A 15,008-nucleotide genomic window follows, 5' to 3' on the forward strand; every position below is an offset into this window, starting at 1 on the left:
GAAAGTCCAGCACGAGACAGAACCGCCGACGATGAAATCCGGTCAAGTGTCTTTTGGGCAGCTTTTCAATTACGGGAGGGTCCAAGGCTACAACCCAGCCTCGCCCAGTTCCGACGCCTCACCGGGTTTGACAAGAATCAACCTATAGCGGTCCTTTGTTGTAAGACAGCTCACTTGCTGAACCAGCGCTGAGACTCGGGGTGAAGATGGTGACATGGCCATTTCATTTTCCGGTGAACATCCCAATGCCCCCCATGAGTCTTCACAGGCTGTCTTCCACTTCTGCCTACTTGCAAGGTTTCACCGTCACAAGGCGCTCCCTTACAGAATGCAGAAGGTCACTCTGCCAACATCTAAACTCGGTGAGGATTCAGCTCGCATCAGACTTGGGAGATAAATACCACCTCTCGTGTATCTGGGTAGTCTGTAGCCAATCCCAGATGCAACAGTAGACAGTCCGAGTTCCATCCTCCATCCTCCATCCTCCATCCTCCAAGCACAAGAAGGTCATGGCGAACATTGTCACGGCCGAGACAGGAACCCTGCTCACCTCGAGCGTTGAGTTGTTGAGTTCAGGTTGCCCATGCGGTGCCATTAATCTAGCCTAGGAAGATAGACTGTGCTTATAGTTGGTGCCCCTGCGTATGTCGTATCATTAGGTATGGGCTGGTACCGTGCCAGTCCACACTTACTGGCGCCTCCAGCTTGGAGCTCCAGGCTTGGCAACCGCCGGGCTCCTCGTTCGTCATTGCGATCCACTGCCACCCCCATCAAAGCCCATCAACTCATCTCCATTTCATCTCCATTTCTCTCTCCGTCCCGGATGACCTCCAGCCATTTCCTTAGAAACCGTTGTCGCCTATCCTTGTGTTCCCGCGAGATAAAAGTCATCTTTCTGTCTCGCTCAGTTCAGCGTTGTTTGCGCGCGTCATCTTTGTTCCTCTCTGCAAGCTACCTTGACCTCTCCATGCCGTCAATGAGCGTCATCTAGAAGTACCCCGATCGCACAACAAGCTCATCACCCCCGGTCATGGCGGAGACCATTGGATCAGCTGCTTCAGGTTCGCCACTCCTGCTCAAGCCGGTGTTTGTCTAGCTAGGGAGCTGACACGCTCAATTCCAGGGCATCCGAATCTCAACTTAACAGCGGAAGAGAGGCGAGTTTACGGCCAGCTCCTCAAAGAAGCTGACCCCGATGGGTTCGGGGCTGTCTCTGGAGATGTGGCCGTCAAATTCTTTGAGCGGACAAAGCTGCCACCGGATGTGTTAGGACAGGTCTGAAAAAGAGAGGGGTTTCTCTGCGCTCCTGTTGACGGTTTCACAGATATGGCAGATTGCCGATACTGAAAATCGAGGGTTCCTCACGCCTGCAGGATTTGGTGTCGTGCTGCGACTCATTGGCCATGCGCAAAGTGGCCGTTCACCTTCGGCCCAAATTGCAACTCAGAGTACGCCTCGCCGAGAACTTCTGGAGCTCACTCAGCTAACAATCGCAGCCGCGCCTCTCCCTCGATTCGATACTCCTCTATCCGAGCAACCGGCTCAACCCCCTCCGGTCCCTCAGCCCTCCCAACCTATCGTCCAGCAATCAACTGGACCTCCTGCCAGCCCGACTCCAGCGGCCCCTCCGATCCGTGTGCCAGCCTTGACACCAGAAAAGGTCGCAGAATATTCGACCATGTTTGAGAAATCAGGCGCGGAGAACGGATTACTCTCCGGTTTACTAGCCAAACAAATATTTGAAAAAGCGAGGTTGCCCAACGAAGTGCTTGGGCGCATATGGGGTCTTTCTGACATGCAAGGTCGTGGCTCCCTGGATGTCACGGAGTTTGTCATCGCCATGCATCTTCTGGCTTCCTACAGGTCAGGCCAGATGCGCGGCGTTCCCAGTACACTTCCTCCTGGCCTTTACGAGGCTGCTACCCGCCGTCCGGCTGCGCGGGTAAGTAGCGGGTCGCGTCCGGGCTCAGGTGCTATTCCCGGCGTCAACTATAGTGTCCGTCCACAAAGCCCCATCACGAGGCAGCCGCAAGTAAGCACGCCTCTGTCGTTGTCGGCGCAGTCGACGGGTGAGCCGTGGGCCATAACTCCAGCCGATAAGGCTCGATTCGATAGTATATTCGCGACTGTCGATCGCCAAGGAAGAGGCTTCATCACAGGGGAGCAGGCAGTCGAATTCTTTGGGAATGCCAGGCTACCGGAAGAGATTCTGGCTCAAATTTGGGATCTGGCGGACATCAACTCCGAGGGTCAATTGAATAGGGACGAGTTTGCAGTGGCCATGTACTTGATCCGACAACAACGAGGAACGAAAGACGGACGAGGTATTCTGCCTTCCACTCTTCCCCCAGCTCTCATTCCTCCCAGCATGCGGAAGCTACAGATTCCTCCGCCTCAGCCAACTGCTCCAGCATTTGAAAACGCTGCGCCGACAAAGCCACGTTCTGCTGCTGACGACTTGTTTGGTCTCGACGCGTTCGGCCCTGCTCCTACAGTTCCTGCGGTCGCTCCCGTTCAAGCACCGCAGTCAACCGGCGGCACTGATGCCGGGCCGTTCGCCAATCCTCCGGGTGTTTTGACACCGCAAACGACGGCCACAACCTTTAAACCATTTGTGCCGACCAGCTCGTTTGGCCAAAGCATCATTCCTCAATCAACTGGATCGCCTGCGCCCGCGCCCCAACCGAAAGCGCAACCCGATGACCTTCTCGGGGATGCAGATCCAGAGATCAGTTCGAAACTCACTAATGAGACCAGCGAATTGGGGAATCTATCCAATCAAGTCAGCAGCTTGTCCAAGCAAATGACAGAGCTCCAAACAGATCGAAGGCAAACTGAGCAAGAGCTATCCGGCGCATCGGCGCAGAAGAAAGCCTTTGAGGGGAGACTAGCTCAGCTCAGGTCTCTGTACGAGAAGGAAGTTCAGGAAGTCAAGGTGCTCAAAGAACAACTGACGGCTTCCAAGAATGATACGAAGCGGCTGCAGCAGGAAATGGCCATGATTGACGGGACCCATCAAGATCTTGCAACCCAGCACCAGCAACTTCGTGCTGCCCTAGAATCCGATCAACGCGAAAATGCTTCACTAAAGGATCGGATTCGACAATTGAACCAGGAGATTGACCAGCTCAAACCGCAGCTCGAGAAGGTCAAGTCCGATGCCAGACAACAGAAAGGTTTGGTCGCCATCAACAAGAAGCAGTTAGCTACTAACGAGGCCGAGCGGGATAGAATAAAGGCCGAGATTGCTGCTGCCCAAAAGGAAGTTGAGGACGCCCAACGAGAAGCTGAGGAGTCGGCTCGACAAGTGGAGGCCTCCAAGAAGGAATTGGAAGAAGCGCGAAATATCCCAGTGCCCACTGTCAAAAGCCCTCCTGTCGCAAGCCCTGCGCCATCTACAAGCTCCAATCCATTCTTCAGGCGGACAACAGACACAGCCTTCCCGCCTGCGGCCGGCGGAGCTGAGCCAAAGGACAGTCAAAGTGCTTTCGACAGCATATTCGGGCCGTCATTTGCGGCTGTAGCTCCCGCTCCCGCAACCTCTTTCTCGGGCCAGCCATCAACTCCAGCCGGGCACCAAAACATTCCTCAGCTTGACTCCCCGGCAGCTTCATCCACACCAAGAGACGCTGTTGAACCTCCAGCTCCACCCCAGTCCCGACAGATTAGCTCGGCGGCACTTCCTTTCCGCAGACCGCTCGAGAGAGAAGATTCCATCAGCTCTTCCATCAAGGTTGCAGGACCGGCCAGCAGGTTAAGTCCCAACGAAACCCCTCAAGCATTGACTCCTGCGTCTTCCGCCAGCCCTACGGAGCACAAGGATTCAACCGAAGATCCTTTCACCGCCGCAGCACCTGACGAAGAACAGGAATCTGTTCGTAGAACCCTGCCTCAGCCTTCCACTGGAGAAGCCACAGTGGACGAAACCTTTGGCAAGGCTTCAGCCGACCAAGCGAAAGACATTCCCGGGGCATTTCCAGGTTCACGGTCAGACACTCCGGGTGTCGATCCAACAGTGATTGCTGCAGGAGCCGGCGCAGCAGCGGTGGCCGCTGGGGTAGGCGCCGCTGCCGCTACAACCAACGGTGACAAGCCGACCAGTGCACAAACCTCGCCGCCTTCCAAGGCCCCTGAGCAGAATTTTGACGATTTCTTTGGAGGACCAGCACATCAACGTTCAGCATCCCAAAAGGCTGCCGACTTTGACTCTGCTTTCGCTGAGATGGATAAGCCGAAAAGCGGACCGAACGACGAATTTCCCGCCATTCAGGAGCTTGCGGGTGACGATGATGATAGCAGCGAATACAGCGACGATGAGACACCCATGAAATTCGACGACGACTTCAACACCAGATCTCCACCTCGGAACAGCCCGACTGATGTGAGAACTGGCAAGCAGCCCGAGGTCGCACCTGAGCCGAGCAGCACACTGGCGCCACGCCCTGCCATGGCCGGCTCCTTGTCCAATGCTAGCTCTCTACCAGGGGTGGAATCTCAACAGTCACCGCCCAGTTATGGCGATGCGGTACCCGCAGAGAACCCAACCCAATTTCCCCGAGAGTACAAAGGCTTACTACCAGAGCGTGAAGACCCTACTTCACCGCCTCCAACGGCTGGTGGCTCCAGTCATCCTGCACCTCCCCCCGGTGGTGTCCCGCCAGCGTACGGCCCTGAAGCTCAACCAAGAAGTCCGTCGGATAGCAATCCCACGGCACCACCACCTACAGCAGGAGCACCGTTTGACTTTGACTCTGCGTTTTCAGGCGTGGGGGCTGCCCCAGTGGAAGATGATGACGACGAAGAGGATGACGAGGAGGACGCTGTGTTCAGTCCCCCGAAGATCGCTGCACCAGAGTTTGACCCAACTTTCGATTCGCCTCCACAACCGTCACGAGCGCAATTCCCTTCAGGCCCAGTCACAAACGGGGCCCCAAAGACTGGAAATGAAGATTTCTATTCCGCAGTGACGACATCTGGACCTCCCCAGCAAGCTCAACCGACGACTTCTCCTGTCTCGCACGACTGGGACGCTCTCTTCGCGCCACTGAACACAAACGCAAATGACAACGCTTCGTCACAACCATCAGCTGATTTTCCGCAAAGTCAGACACAGGCCGCTGAAATTTCCACACCTTCACCACCGCAAGGACAATCGGGTGTTTCTTCCCCGACCCCCGTGATAAACGTACCAGCACCGGCATCACCGCCACCCCGGTCAAAGGCTGAACGGCCCCAGATTGGTCGAGCACTGAGTACGGGTACGGAACACGACGATCCAATCCTCAAGAGATTGACTGCGATGGGATGGTCACGCGAGGAAAGCCTTGCAGCACTGGAGAAGTACGATTATAACATTGACAAGGTGAGTTTCGCGCACTTTGTGTCCAGCCGACCAAGTATTTGCTGCACAAAGTTTTCATCCCCTTGACATTGAGCGATCATTCTGAATCATGTGCTGACCATCCTTTGATTTGCACACTGCAGGCTGCGGATTTCTTGACTTTCCGCTCTTAAGGCCTAGACCATACATACCCTGCACGTCCCTAGAGGCGTGACGCTGGGGCGGAAAATGGATCTGGAAAGGGTCCTCGGAGAACTACGTTCTCTGTCCTCCTTCCAACTCAGCCTCTATTGTGCGCCATGGTGCGCCAACGAGTTATAGTGAAACAGGGGTATGGGTGAGAGGGGCAAAGAGACAGGAGGACAGACTCCTTGCCGTCAGCAGAGGATGTGTATGCTGCGCCTTGCGAGGGAACAAAAAACAACCAAAACTGTACAGCCTCGACTACACGGTGATGTGGCCCCCCGTCTTTCGGGCCCGATCCTTTCAGTCTCTCTCTTTCTCCCTCTCTTTATATTGGTTTTCTTTTTGTGGACACCTTTTTTGCTTTGCAGAAGACCTTGAAGCGAAGACTTTTCTTGCCTAATCAATCCATCAATCAATCAACCACACACCCCGACGAGATATAGTTGCTATGCAAGCGTGCACAGACAGAGAAAGAGAGAGTGTGCAAGAGCATGTGATTTGTATGCCAGATCAGATTGAATTGAAAATAAAAGCCCCAAAATATAAACAAACCCTAGATCTCGCTTCGATCCTTCACATAAGTTCTATACCTTGTGTGAGAGAGAGTTGACCTTGCTTCCGATTCGGAAGGTCGGGTTGCCGTGTCCGATTCACAAGCTAACAGTGTTGTCTGTCCCTTCCAGCTCTCGCTTCCAGGCCTCCCCTCAGAGGGGGTCATGAATAGATTACTCAACATTGTAAGTCGATCGACTCTCATCCAATCTTGTGCTTGATCTCGCTTTCCCAGTTGGGAGTATACCTCTTGCCAAAGTCTGTTAGCAGACAGACCGCAGACTCGGCGCTTCTGACGATCGGAGAATGTCTGTGGACAAGTTGGACGAGCCCTGGTATCGAGGCGAACCTCGGAGCTCGGTAGGACGGCCAAAGACTGACTCGACTCTTTCTGGCAAATGAAGACTTCGCAACTCCATCCCCCTTTAGACGACCCCTTCAATTCGTCAACGGAGGTTCCCTCCCACTCAACATCTTGCCAATAAGGAAGCTCTGCGGCGCGGCGCTTACAAAGCCTGCAGTTCGCGATGGGTTGAGGTGGTGGGACCATTGAGCGATCCAAGGCTAGAGTTTCTCGATAGAGTGTTCAAGCCCACAGGCTTTGACTTCGACCCGTTGCGAGATCCGAATCGGCGGGAGCCATGTGGTCGCTAACGCTGTCAAATTATGAGGCGTCCGCACAAGCGAGGCCAGGCGCCACGGCTTCCTCAGGAGCGACGTCAAGATCCACGGCGACTCCATCTCCCACGAGCTGCTCGATCTTCCAGTCAGCCGCCATCAATAGATCCCTTGCCATGGCCCTTGATTTTCTGACGTCTTCATCTGCGCTTTGCCGATGACCTTGAAAGGAGGTGCGCCTCTGTCAGTCCCGCTCATCTCAGAGTCATGGGCGGCCGGCGAGGAGCAGCTGGACGCTCCCTCCATCTCTCGCGCAGCAACTCCAATCGAATCCCTGACACTGATGACGATTCGGAGAATAGCCGTTGTCCCTCTCCGTTACTTGCAGTCGAGGGTGGATACAGGATCGATCCTTTTGTTCGATTCCCGGTCGCGCGGGCTTCCAGGGGCGTACAATTCATGGCGGACTACTGTGAGTTCCGCCGTACTCGAACCACTGAGAATGCGCTCACACATCATGTTCAGATATCCGAGTATGGGCGCCTCAGCAAGCACAGGCTTTCAGTGTCCAAAGTGGACGGAATGCACTGCTCGTACTAGTGCTACCATTGGCATTCCAGAACTCAATGCTGTTTGAGGCAACCATTGCCATGACAAGAGCCGCCTGGGTTTTGAGGAGGGGATCAGAACCATTCGCCGATAAGATGTTGCTCCGACATAGAGGAGTCGCGCTGAGAGAGTTGAGAGACAGTCTCATGGCTCCTGAGCGGCCCAATCCGGACCTCGTGTTGCTGACAATGTCCACTCTTCTTACAATGAACGTAAGGCTTGATGGGCCGTGCATCAAACTTCCTCCAGTCTGATGAGAGTCTAGTATATGATCAACGACCTGGATTCCTTTGAAGTTCATCTCCGTGCCCTGGAGAACATGTTGGCATCCACCAAACCCCAAGATGATACCGGGATCAAAAGCTTCGTACGAGGTAGAGTCCTAGCGTAAGTGGCATATCTTCCAAGGATATAACTCAGACTCAGCGGAACATAGGTTTGGAGTCCTGGCCTCCTTCCTGCAAGCGAATCAGCCGAGCTATGCAAACCGGATCAATGAGAAAGGCCACAGGATCAGCACATTGACGTATCCCGGCCACCCCTTTCTGCCTGATCTTTGCACGGTCATTGCCAAGTTGCCGGAGGGCTTTGCAGAAGTTGCGTTGAGTCGCAGCATTGCGGTCGAAGTGATCAGCTTTTTGGTGAAGCTGACGGAACTCATCAACTGGCTTGCGTCCTCTGAGCATGGGAGGGCGGCCCAACCGAAGCCTGACATGACAATGCAGCGGGCGATTTATGATCTCCAGTGCCTCTCTGCCCTCCAGTTGACTCCAATCGAAGTGCAAATATCCCGCGCATTGCTGGCGTTCTGTTTACATCTCTACAACGAGATGTCGTTCCACATCCCGCTCGCGCGACCGCTTCGACCGCTCCTAGAAACATTCAACGCACGTACTGAGACCCCCCGAAGCCCTTGGCTCCAACGCTGCCTTTATTGGTGCTCGATAGTGACAGCCAGTGCTTGGGACACCCAGATTGATGCATCTCCTGAACGGCATGTCGTTCTTGACAACCTGGTCGACAGATTGCCAGAGGCGACATCGTGGGAGGACACGGAGGAAGTGATGAGGAAGTTCCTATGGCAGGATCGGCTCGCGGATGAATGGGAGGTCTGCTGGCGTGCAGCATCGTTCAGAAAGCGCCGTCAGAGGAGAGGAGCATCTCAGCTTGCGCTGCCACCACGCCTGTTAATCGAGGGTGTACAGAACTCGGAAACTTCATCGTCCGAAGAACCTTTTTGAGCGTCGGTTGCGTCCTCAAAAGTCTCAAAAGCGGGCGGGGGGTAGCCTGGAGACAAGAAGCAGAGGAACGTGGATGAGACCAGCGGACGCCCTGCAGGCACAACATACACTCGGATGCGCAGCGGCATGGCGTTTTCATGCTATCGACAACTGTTGTTAGCCCAGCAGTAAAGAAGAGCGCGCTGAAGACAACGGGAGATGAGGAGCCCGAAGAAGGCGAGCGCACGCCGACTTTGGGGAAGTGAAATACAAAGAATCCAGGTGTGGCCAACCGCCCTTGCCAACATGGATCCAGCAAGGGAATGATGGAGGGCAGGTGCCCGCGGCACAATGCGGTCAAGGTCGCAGTAACATTGTTCGTCTCTTTTCTGTATGCGACTGATGGCTGTGCTATCTACATATCGTCCAATTTTTCAGCCTTACACCAGCTCGGCCCCCGGCCAAGAGCGCTGCGCTTGCCCCTGCTTGTTTTGAGGCTTATTCCCACTGAACCTGCCACCCAGAAAGATATGAGAAAAGGCGAAGAAGGCCGTGATCCCAAAGAGGACGCTTTGATTTGGTCAGAAAAGGCTCGAAGCATGGATCACCAGTACTTACAACTCGAAGACCCCGACCACGACGCTGCCTGTGGCGGACGAACACGCGCCAACTCGGCAGATATTTGATCTTCGCAAGCGATCTGCCATGGCAGCGAACCCGGCAAGCCAGAAGATCGATGTGGTGGTTTCGGCGGCGAGCATTGCAAAAGGATGAGCCAGGACTGGGAAGTAACGCGGCGTCAAGATTGTGTAGGGGACCGTGACCAGCAAGGTGAAGACGGCAATGAAGATGAAGAAAACAACACCCGCTGGGACATCGAGGGAAGGATGGTGGGTGTTCAAGACGTTAGCCACTGAATCGTGGTGTCAGCTCAGAGCCGCCTTCGTACAAGAGGCTGAAAACCCACCTGTTGCTCCGAGCGCCATGGCGATGAAAGCCAACACTCCTTGAACGATGCGGACGATAAGGACCGGGCTGAGAAACATCTTGGATGGATTGTGGTTGCTGTTGCGGGTGGCGATGTCGGCAAGGTCTGATGGCAAGGGTGAGAATCCTGGATCCGAGGGATGCAGATACGGCTGGAGGATGATATGATGACTGCGATAGACTTCAAGCGGCGTTTCTGCAGAGAAGAGAAATAAATTTAAATTGATCAAAACATTGACGCCTTCCAAGGTGAACTTAGTGACCCGCCGACAAGATTGCAACTGCCAGTACTAATACAATGAACACACTCACAACCGGCGCGGGCGTGGAAATAGAAGAAGATGGTCTGAACTTTTACCTCTGCAACGAAGGGAGGAGAGAGAAGAAAAGGCAAGACAGGTGTTCATAAAGCAATCGGCAATTTCTGGACAGCATCCTCAGCGTTTGTCCCACATGCGCGTCGGAAACGCTTTGGGCGGACATCAAGATTGACTGTTTGAGATGTCATCAAAGAGGATGACTTGCATGGACGGCCTTTGGTCGGCCGTGACGGGGAGCACGAAGATCGTGTTTGACATTATGAGGGAAGTCAGAGAAGAACAAAGAAGATGAAACAGACGACGACGACGCTGGACGAGAAAAGCTGGCGATGATGCAGTTGATGGAGCCGAGGCTGCGACAGTCGCGATGCGCATGGGCCGCGTTTCAGATCCAACCGCGTCACGGTGGTTGATTCGACGCCAGACACCAGACACCACGACATTTATCACCACTACCTTGAACAGCTGCCCAACACCACACCCCTCAAGCAGATGCCACCGAGGTCATGATCCTTCCTGTCTCGCCTACTTCACGCTGATATCACTGTCCACGTTACGCGTGTCTAGGCACTTCCGTCACCCACAACTTCGCCGTTGTTGCCGCGTCGTTTCCCCCTCGAGATCATGCCTCCCGAGTACAAAACCGTGGGCAGAATCCCTACCGCGCACCAGAGTGCCATTGTCCACGTCATGGTCTTCCAGCCTGCAGCGCTTTTGATGGCCCCGGACACCAGTGGTCCAAGCAGACTCCCTCCTGCCCACGACACATTGAAGATCCCGTAACTCTGGGCATAAGCAGACTTCCCAGCAAAGACATCAGGCTCCTGCCGCACCTTTGCATCGCACACTTTACTGAATTCTGCCATCAGGGAGGTCAGGAGAAGCGCGGTAGCAGCTCCCAAGAGCACCAGCAGGGCGCACAGCAACACTGCTTGGCCGACCGTGTCATGGTCAACTAGCCGAAGCAACACCCAAAAAGGCACTGACAGCAGCAACCCAGATGCCGCAATCCAGCGGGGACCGTACTTGTCGGTCAGATGGCCTATCCACGGCCCTGCAAACCCCGGCACAATCAAAGCCAGGAAAGCCAATCCGGCCCCCAGAGAATTCCAGCCAAAAATTTGGTTTACATACAAGGGAAGAGTCGTATCGATGGCAGTAAGGGTCATGGCCCCCACAAGATTGCCCCAAAATGCAACCAGAATACGTCGCGACTTGAGCAGAATCAGCATAGACGGTAGTTTTCGAGCAGGGCGCGTGGTGCAAGGCTCGGCGACTGCCGTATTCGCATTTTTCTCGACCACAGCGCTCGATGCATTCCGATCATCAAGTTCTGTGTCTCGCTGAGTGGGGCCACTTGATGTTGGCTGATTTGAAGCAGTGTCTGGTTCAAGCCACCTGGCTGCGATTTTCTTCTCAATCAAGGCCAGCCGCAACAAGATGTCAAACCCGATCACGGCAAAGGTGACCCCAAACACAGCGTAGTATCCCGAACGCTCGTATACCACACCGCCAATCAGTGGCGCAACCAAGACCCCTAACGAAGTCGAAAGACTGACATAGCCAATGGCCTGGCCTGATTCCTGCTCACTCACCGTATCTGCGAGGAGGGCTAAGGCGACCACCCAAACCACAGCAGCCGACACTCCTTGCAGCAACCTCCCCACCACCAGCACGGGGATGGTCTTGCCCAGGCATAGCATCAAAGTTGATCCGGTGAGCAGGACAAGTCCTGCAAGAAACGGTCCACGGCGAGAGCTAGTCCGGTCGGCCATGATGCCCCAAAGAGGGGCGAAGAATAGCAACGCAGCTGCATATACGGCGAGCAGGACAGAAACCCAATGCTGTGTATCCGCATGGGCCACGTGGACTCGAGTTTGGAGCGCAAAGGGAATGACGGGAACGACCACCCCGTAGAGGAAGACATCCTGTTCCCCTGGTGAGCAGCTGTACCGCTATGAATGCCCGACCGGTAGGTACCTACAGTGAAGACCGACCAGCACACGGCGAAAACAATAAAGATCTTGGACGAGCGGAATTCGAGAAAGGCTGGCCTGCTTCCGCGCAAGGGAATTATTCGATTTAGCAGGTCATGGGCATTGCTGTTCAGCCCCCGAGCCATGGAGTGCGGTAGTGGTTGCTTTGACTGTTTCTACCCTTGTAGTTGCAGACTTCAACGGGCTCTTGGGGCCAGACAGCCACAGGGTTCACGAGGTCGATGAGACATCGTCATGGATCTTAGAACTCGGTTGCTTCTTAATTTTCTTTTTCTGTGGTGCGTCGCTTAGATAACTTCGCGTCCTTCTCCGCCCCGGATCCGAAGTAATTGGGCGCAAGTCCTCAGCCTCGGATTTCAGCATCGTCCCTCTGGGGCTGCAGGCAGAAACCCATTCCTGCTTGGAGTAATTGCATTTCCGCTGCATCTGTTGTCCATATACCCAGGGACGTGGATTGCATGCCAGGTACCAGACCTTGTCAGCTCACCGGAAGGTCGCCTACGCCGAGTCGGGACAAGGCTGCTCGCGGTTCGCAGGTTACACCCCGTGTTGATGCAGACAACTGAGTCACAGCTAAAGATACGAGCACGATGGGCTAGTTGTTGTCTTCGTGTCTATTCTGGGCTCGTTGAGTTTCTAGTCGCCGAACCGCAAGGGTGCCCTTTGGCTTGAAGTGAAAACTGACGTGGGTTGCTGGTCCGATCACGCAATTCTTTAGCACCGCGTCCAATTGAGTCTCTCGAATGCGGGGAAACGGCCTCGAGGCAGCTCAAGGTGGTGAAAAGGTGAGCAGTGAGACTTGCGAGGGACGGCCCCTCCAAGACTTTTCTCTCTTTGCACGCGATCTTCAGAAGCTTTTTCTCCCACGGTTACCTCATTCGAGTTCTTTCTGGCTGTCTGGATAGGTGGAGAGCTCTCTGTGGCCATTGACCCGAGACCACTATAGGTACTTGACTGCTTCTTCTTTCCACCCTGTTTTTCTCTCCCCTCCACCACCCCTCTGTCCAGTCCATATAACCTCGCTCCAGCAGTCCAGAGCAATTCTGCAGTCCAAACTTCCCTTACCTGGTGGCTGACCAGCTACTGCCGTCCTCACGTCCACCCCATTTCCCTCTTTGACCGAGCCTTTCGAGCCTTGCTCTCTTCAAGCAAACCCAACCACCTTCACGATGCCTTCCGACGACTGGGTTCAAAAGTTCGAGACCCTTCAGGTCCACGCTGGCCACTCGCCAGATCCTGCCACCAATTCTCGCGCTGTGCCCATCTACCAGTCTACCTCGTTCACCTTCAATGACAGTGCCCATGGCGCCAGGCTCTTTGGCCTGAAAGAGTTTGGAAATATCTACAGCCGGATCATGAACCCTACCGTGGATGTCCTGGAGAAAAGAATTGCAGCCCTCGAAGGGGGCATTGCCGCTGTTGCCGCTTCGTCCGGTCAAGCGGCGCAGTTCATGACCATTGCGGCGCTGGCACATGCTGGGGACAACATCGTCTCCACGTCCAATCTGTACGGCGGCACGTACAATCAGTTCAAGGTCATGTTTCCGCGCTTGGGGATCCAGACCAAGTTCTTGACCTCGGAAAAACCCGAAGACTTTGAGGCGGCGATCGATGACAAGACCAAGGCCGTGTACGTCGAGACCATTGGCAATCCTCGTTACAACGTGCCAGACTTTGAGGCGATTGCCAAAGTCTGCAATGCCAAGGGCGTGCCGCTGGTGGTGGACAACACCTTTGGCGCCGGTGGCTACTTCAGTCAGCCGATCAAGCACGGGGCACATATCGTGGTGCACAGTACCACCAAGTGGATTGGCGGCCATGGCACCTCCATTGGTGGCATCATTGTCGATTCAGGCAAGTTTGATTGGGCAGCCAACGCGAAAAGATTCCCTCAATTCAACGATCCCGCTCCCGGCTACCATGGCTTGAAGTTTTATGATACCTTTGGCCCGCTGGCTTTCATCATCCGAGTGCGTGTGGAGATCCTGCGTGATTTGGGATCCTGCATGTCGCCGTTCAACGCCCAGCAGTTCATCCTGGGTGTTGAAACACTGAGCTTGCGATGCGAGCGGATTGCGGAGAACGCTTTGAAGCTGGCCAAATGGCTGGAGAAACATCCCAACGTGGCGTGGGTGTCGTATCCTGGGCTGGAGAGCCATCCCTACCATCAACTGGCCAAGAAATATCTCCCCCGCGGGTTTGGAGGAGTCATGTCTGTCGGTGTCAAGGGTGGCTCCGCTGCAGGTTCGCAGGTGGTGGACGGATTCAAGATTATTTCCAACTTGGCCAAGTGAGTATTCCCCCTTGAGTTGTCTCAAAGGCTGTTCAGCTAATTGGGGGTCAGTGTCGGAGATGCAAAGACGCTCGCCATTCATCCGTGGTCGACAACCCACGAACAACTCACCGAGCAGGAGCGCATAGACTCAGGCGTCACCGAAGATATGATTAGAATCAGTGTGGGAATTGAACATATCGACGACATTATTCACGACTTTGAGCAGAGCTTTGCCGCCAGCGCAGCCGCGCGACCGGATGCGGAGGGCAACAAGGACAATGCAGCGGCCGGAGCGAAGCCGAGTGGTGATGCGACACTCAGTGGGGCTACCTGATCTTCTTGACCTTTTGATCTTGTTTCGTTTCATGGAATGTTGCGATACAGAAAGAGGGATCCTGATGACAAATTGGATACAGGGCCGAATCTTTAGAACGAAGGTGTTGGACCCGAGAAGAGAGCGCAATGGGACACACGACGTTTCGTTATACATGGAGGGATACAAAGGACGATACCGCGGTTGTGGCTTTTAATGGGGAAGTAGGCTCCTCCGTATGGGTGTTGTCTGAAGCTGGAGAGCTGAAGACTCCCGAGGACTCTGTGAGGCTGTGGACCAAGAGCTGGGAAAGGGAATTCCGCGAGAAGCTGTGGGCAGCCAATCGGTGGTTGGCAGGACACTGATGGCGGGTTTGATAGCCAACAGAGAAGAAATTTCACATGCTTCGACAGTTTTGCATTATTCGGCAATTCAAGTTGCCAGCTCGCCAGCTCCAGCTCTCGGTCATAATGTGCATTTCCATGGCTCGCCGAGTCTCTGCCACCAAAAGGTCTGACCAGCAACTCGCCCTACTACTGACCATCTTGGTTACATGTCCGTTGGCCTGGTCCACTTGCTCGGGAGCTGCC

The 15,008-nt window shown here is 54.6% G+C and overlaps 5 protein-coding genes across 7 annotated transcripts; 3 read left to right on the plus strand and 2 right to left on the minus strand.

Annotated features, from left to right (window-relative positions):
- Nucleotides 1-784: 784 nt before the first annotated feature.
- PV07_05827 (uncharacterized protein) lies at nucleotides 785-6,090 on the plus strand. The gene is made up of 5 exons (XM_016392745.1): nucleotides 785-1,061; nucleotides 1,124-1,275; nucleotides 1,325-1,448; nucleotides 1,497-5,362; nucleotides 5,485-6,090. Exons 1-5 carry the CDS (start codon nucleotides 1,031-1,033, stop codon nucleotides 5,512-5,514), a joined length of 4,203 nt encoding a protein of 1,400 aa, XP_016250264.1. The 5' UTR covers nucleotides 785-1,030; the 3' UTR covers nucleotides 5,515-6,090.
- A 1,311-nt stretch (nucleotides 6,091-7,401) lies between these two features.
- On the plus strand, nucleotides 7,402-8,547 carry PV07_05828 (uncharacterized protein; the record flags this gene model as incomplete). The annotated part of the gene is made up of 3 exons (XM_016392746.1): nucleotides 7,402-7,518; nucleotides 7,572-7,693; nucleotides 7,743-8,547. 3 exons carry the CDS (start codon nucleotides 7,402-7,404, stop codon nucleotides 8,545-8,547), a joined length of 1,044 nt encoding a protein of 347 aa, XP_016250265.1.
- Nucleotides 8,548-8,882: 335 nt separating this feature from the next.
- On the minus strand, nucleotides 8,883-10,154 carry PV07_05829 (uncharacterized protein). Its single transcript, XM_016392747.1, has 4 exons — nucleotides 9,826-10,154; nucleotides 9,494-9,754; nucleotides 9,145-9,439; nucleotides 8,883-9,096 (listed from the first exon to the last, which is right to left on the minus strand). The coding sequence occupies exons 2-4, from the start codon at nucleotides 9,570-9,572 to the stop codon at nucleotides 8,967-8,969; spliced, it is 504 nt and encodes a 167-aa protein (XP_016250266.1). The 5' UTR covers nucleotides 9,573-9,754; nucleotides 9,826-10,154; the 3' UTR covers nucleotides 8,883-8,966.
- On the minus strand, nucleotides 10,132-12,186 carry PV07_05830 (uncharacterized protein). The gene is made up of 2 exons (XM_016392748.1): nucleotides 11,818-12,186; nucleotides 10,132-11,761 (listed from the first exon to the last, which is right to left on the minus strand). Exons 1-2 carry the CDS (start codon nucleotides 11,953-11,955, stop codon nucleotides 10,397-10,399), a joined length of 1,503 nt encoding a protein of 500 aa, XP_016250267.1. The 5' UTR covers nucleotides 11,956-12,186; the 3' UTR covers nucleotides 10,132-10,396.
- A 377-nt stretch (nucleotides 12,187-12,563) lies between these two features.
- On the plus strand, nucleotides 12,564-14,892 carry PV07_05831 (O-acetylhomoserine (thiol)-lyase). 3 transcript variants are annotated; one of them, XM_016392751.1, is made up of 3 exons: nucleotides 12,564-14,120; nucleotides 14,175-14,425; nucleotides 14,522-14,892. In XM_016392751.1, the coding sequence occupies exons 1-3, from the start codon at nucleotides 13,000-13,002 to the stop codon at nucleotides 14,533-14,535; spliced, it is 1,386 nt and encodes a 461-aa protein (XP_016250270.1). In that variant the 5' UTR covers nucleotides 12,564-12,999; the 3' UTR covers nucleotides 14,536-14,892. The 3 variants fall into 3 exon arrangements, with proteins under 3 accessions (XP_016250270.1, XP_016250269.1, XP_016250268.1); XM_016392750.1 differs by having other exon boundaries at nucleotides 12,564-12,776; nucleotides 12,859-14,120; nucleotides 14,175-14,892; XM_016392749.1 differs by having other exon boundaries at nucleotides 14,175-14,892.
- The last annotated feature ends 116 nt before the right edge of the window (nucleotides 14,893-15,008 follow it).

The sequence above is a fragment of the Cladophialophora immunda genome (assembly GCF_000835495.1).
Source record: "Cladophialophora immunda strain CBS 83496 unplaced genomic scaffold supercont1.3, whole genome shotgun sequence".
NCBI classification, from domain to species: domain Eukaryota; kingdom Fungi; phylum Ascomycota; class Eurotiomycetes; order Chaetothyriales; family Herpotrichiellaceae; genus Cladophialophora; species Cladophialophora immunda.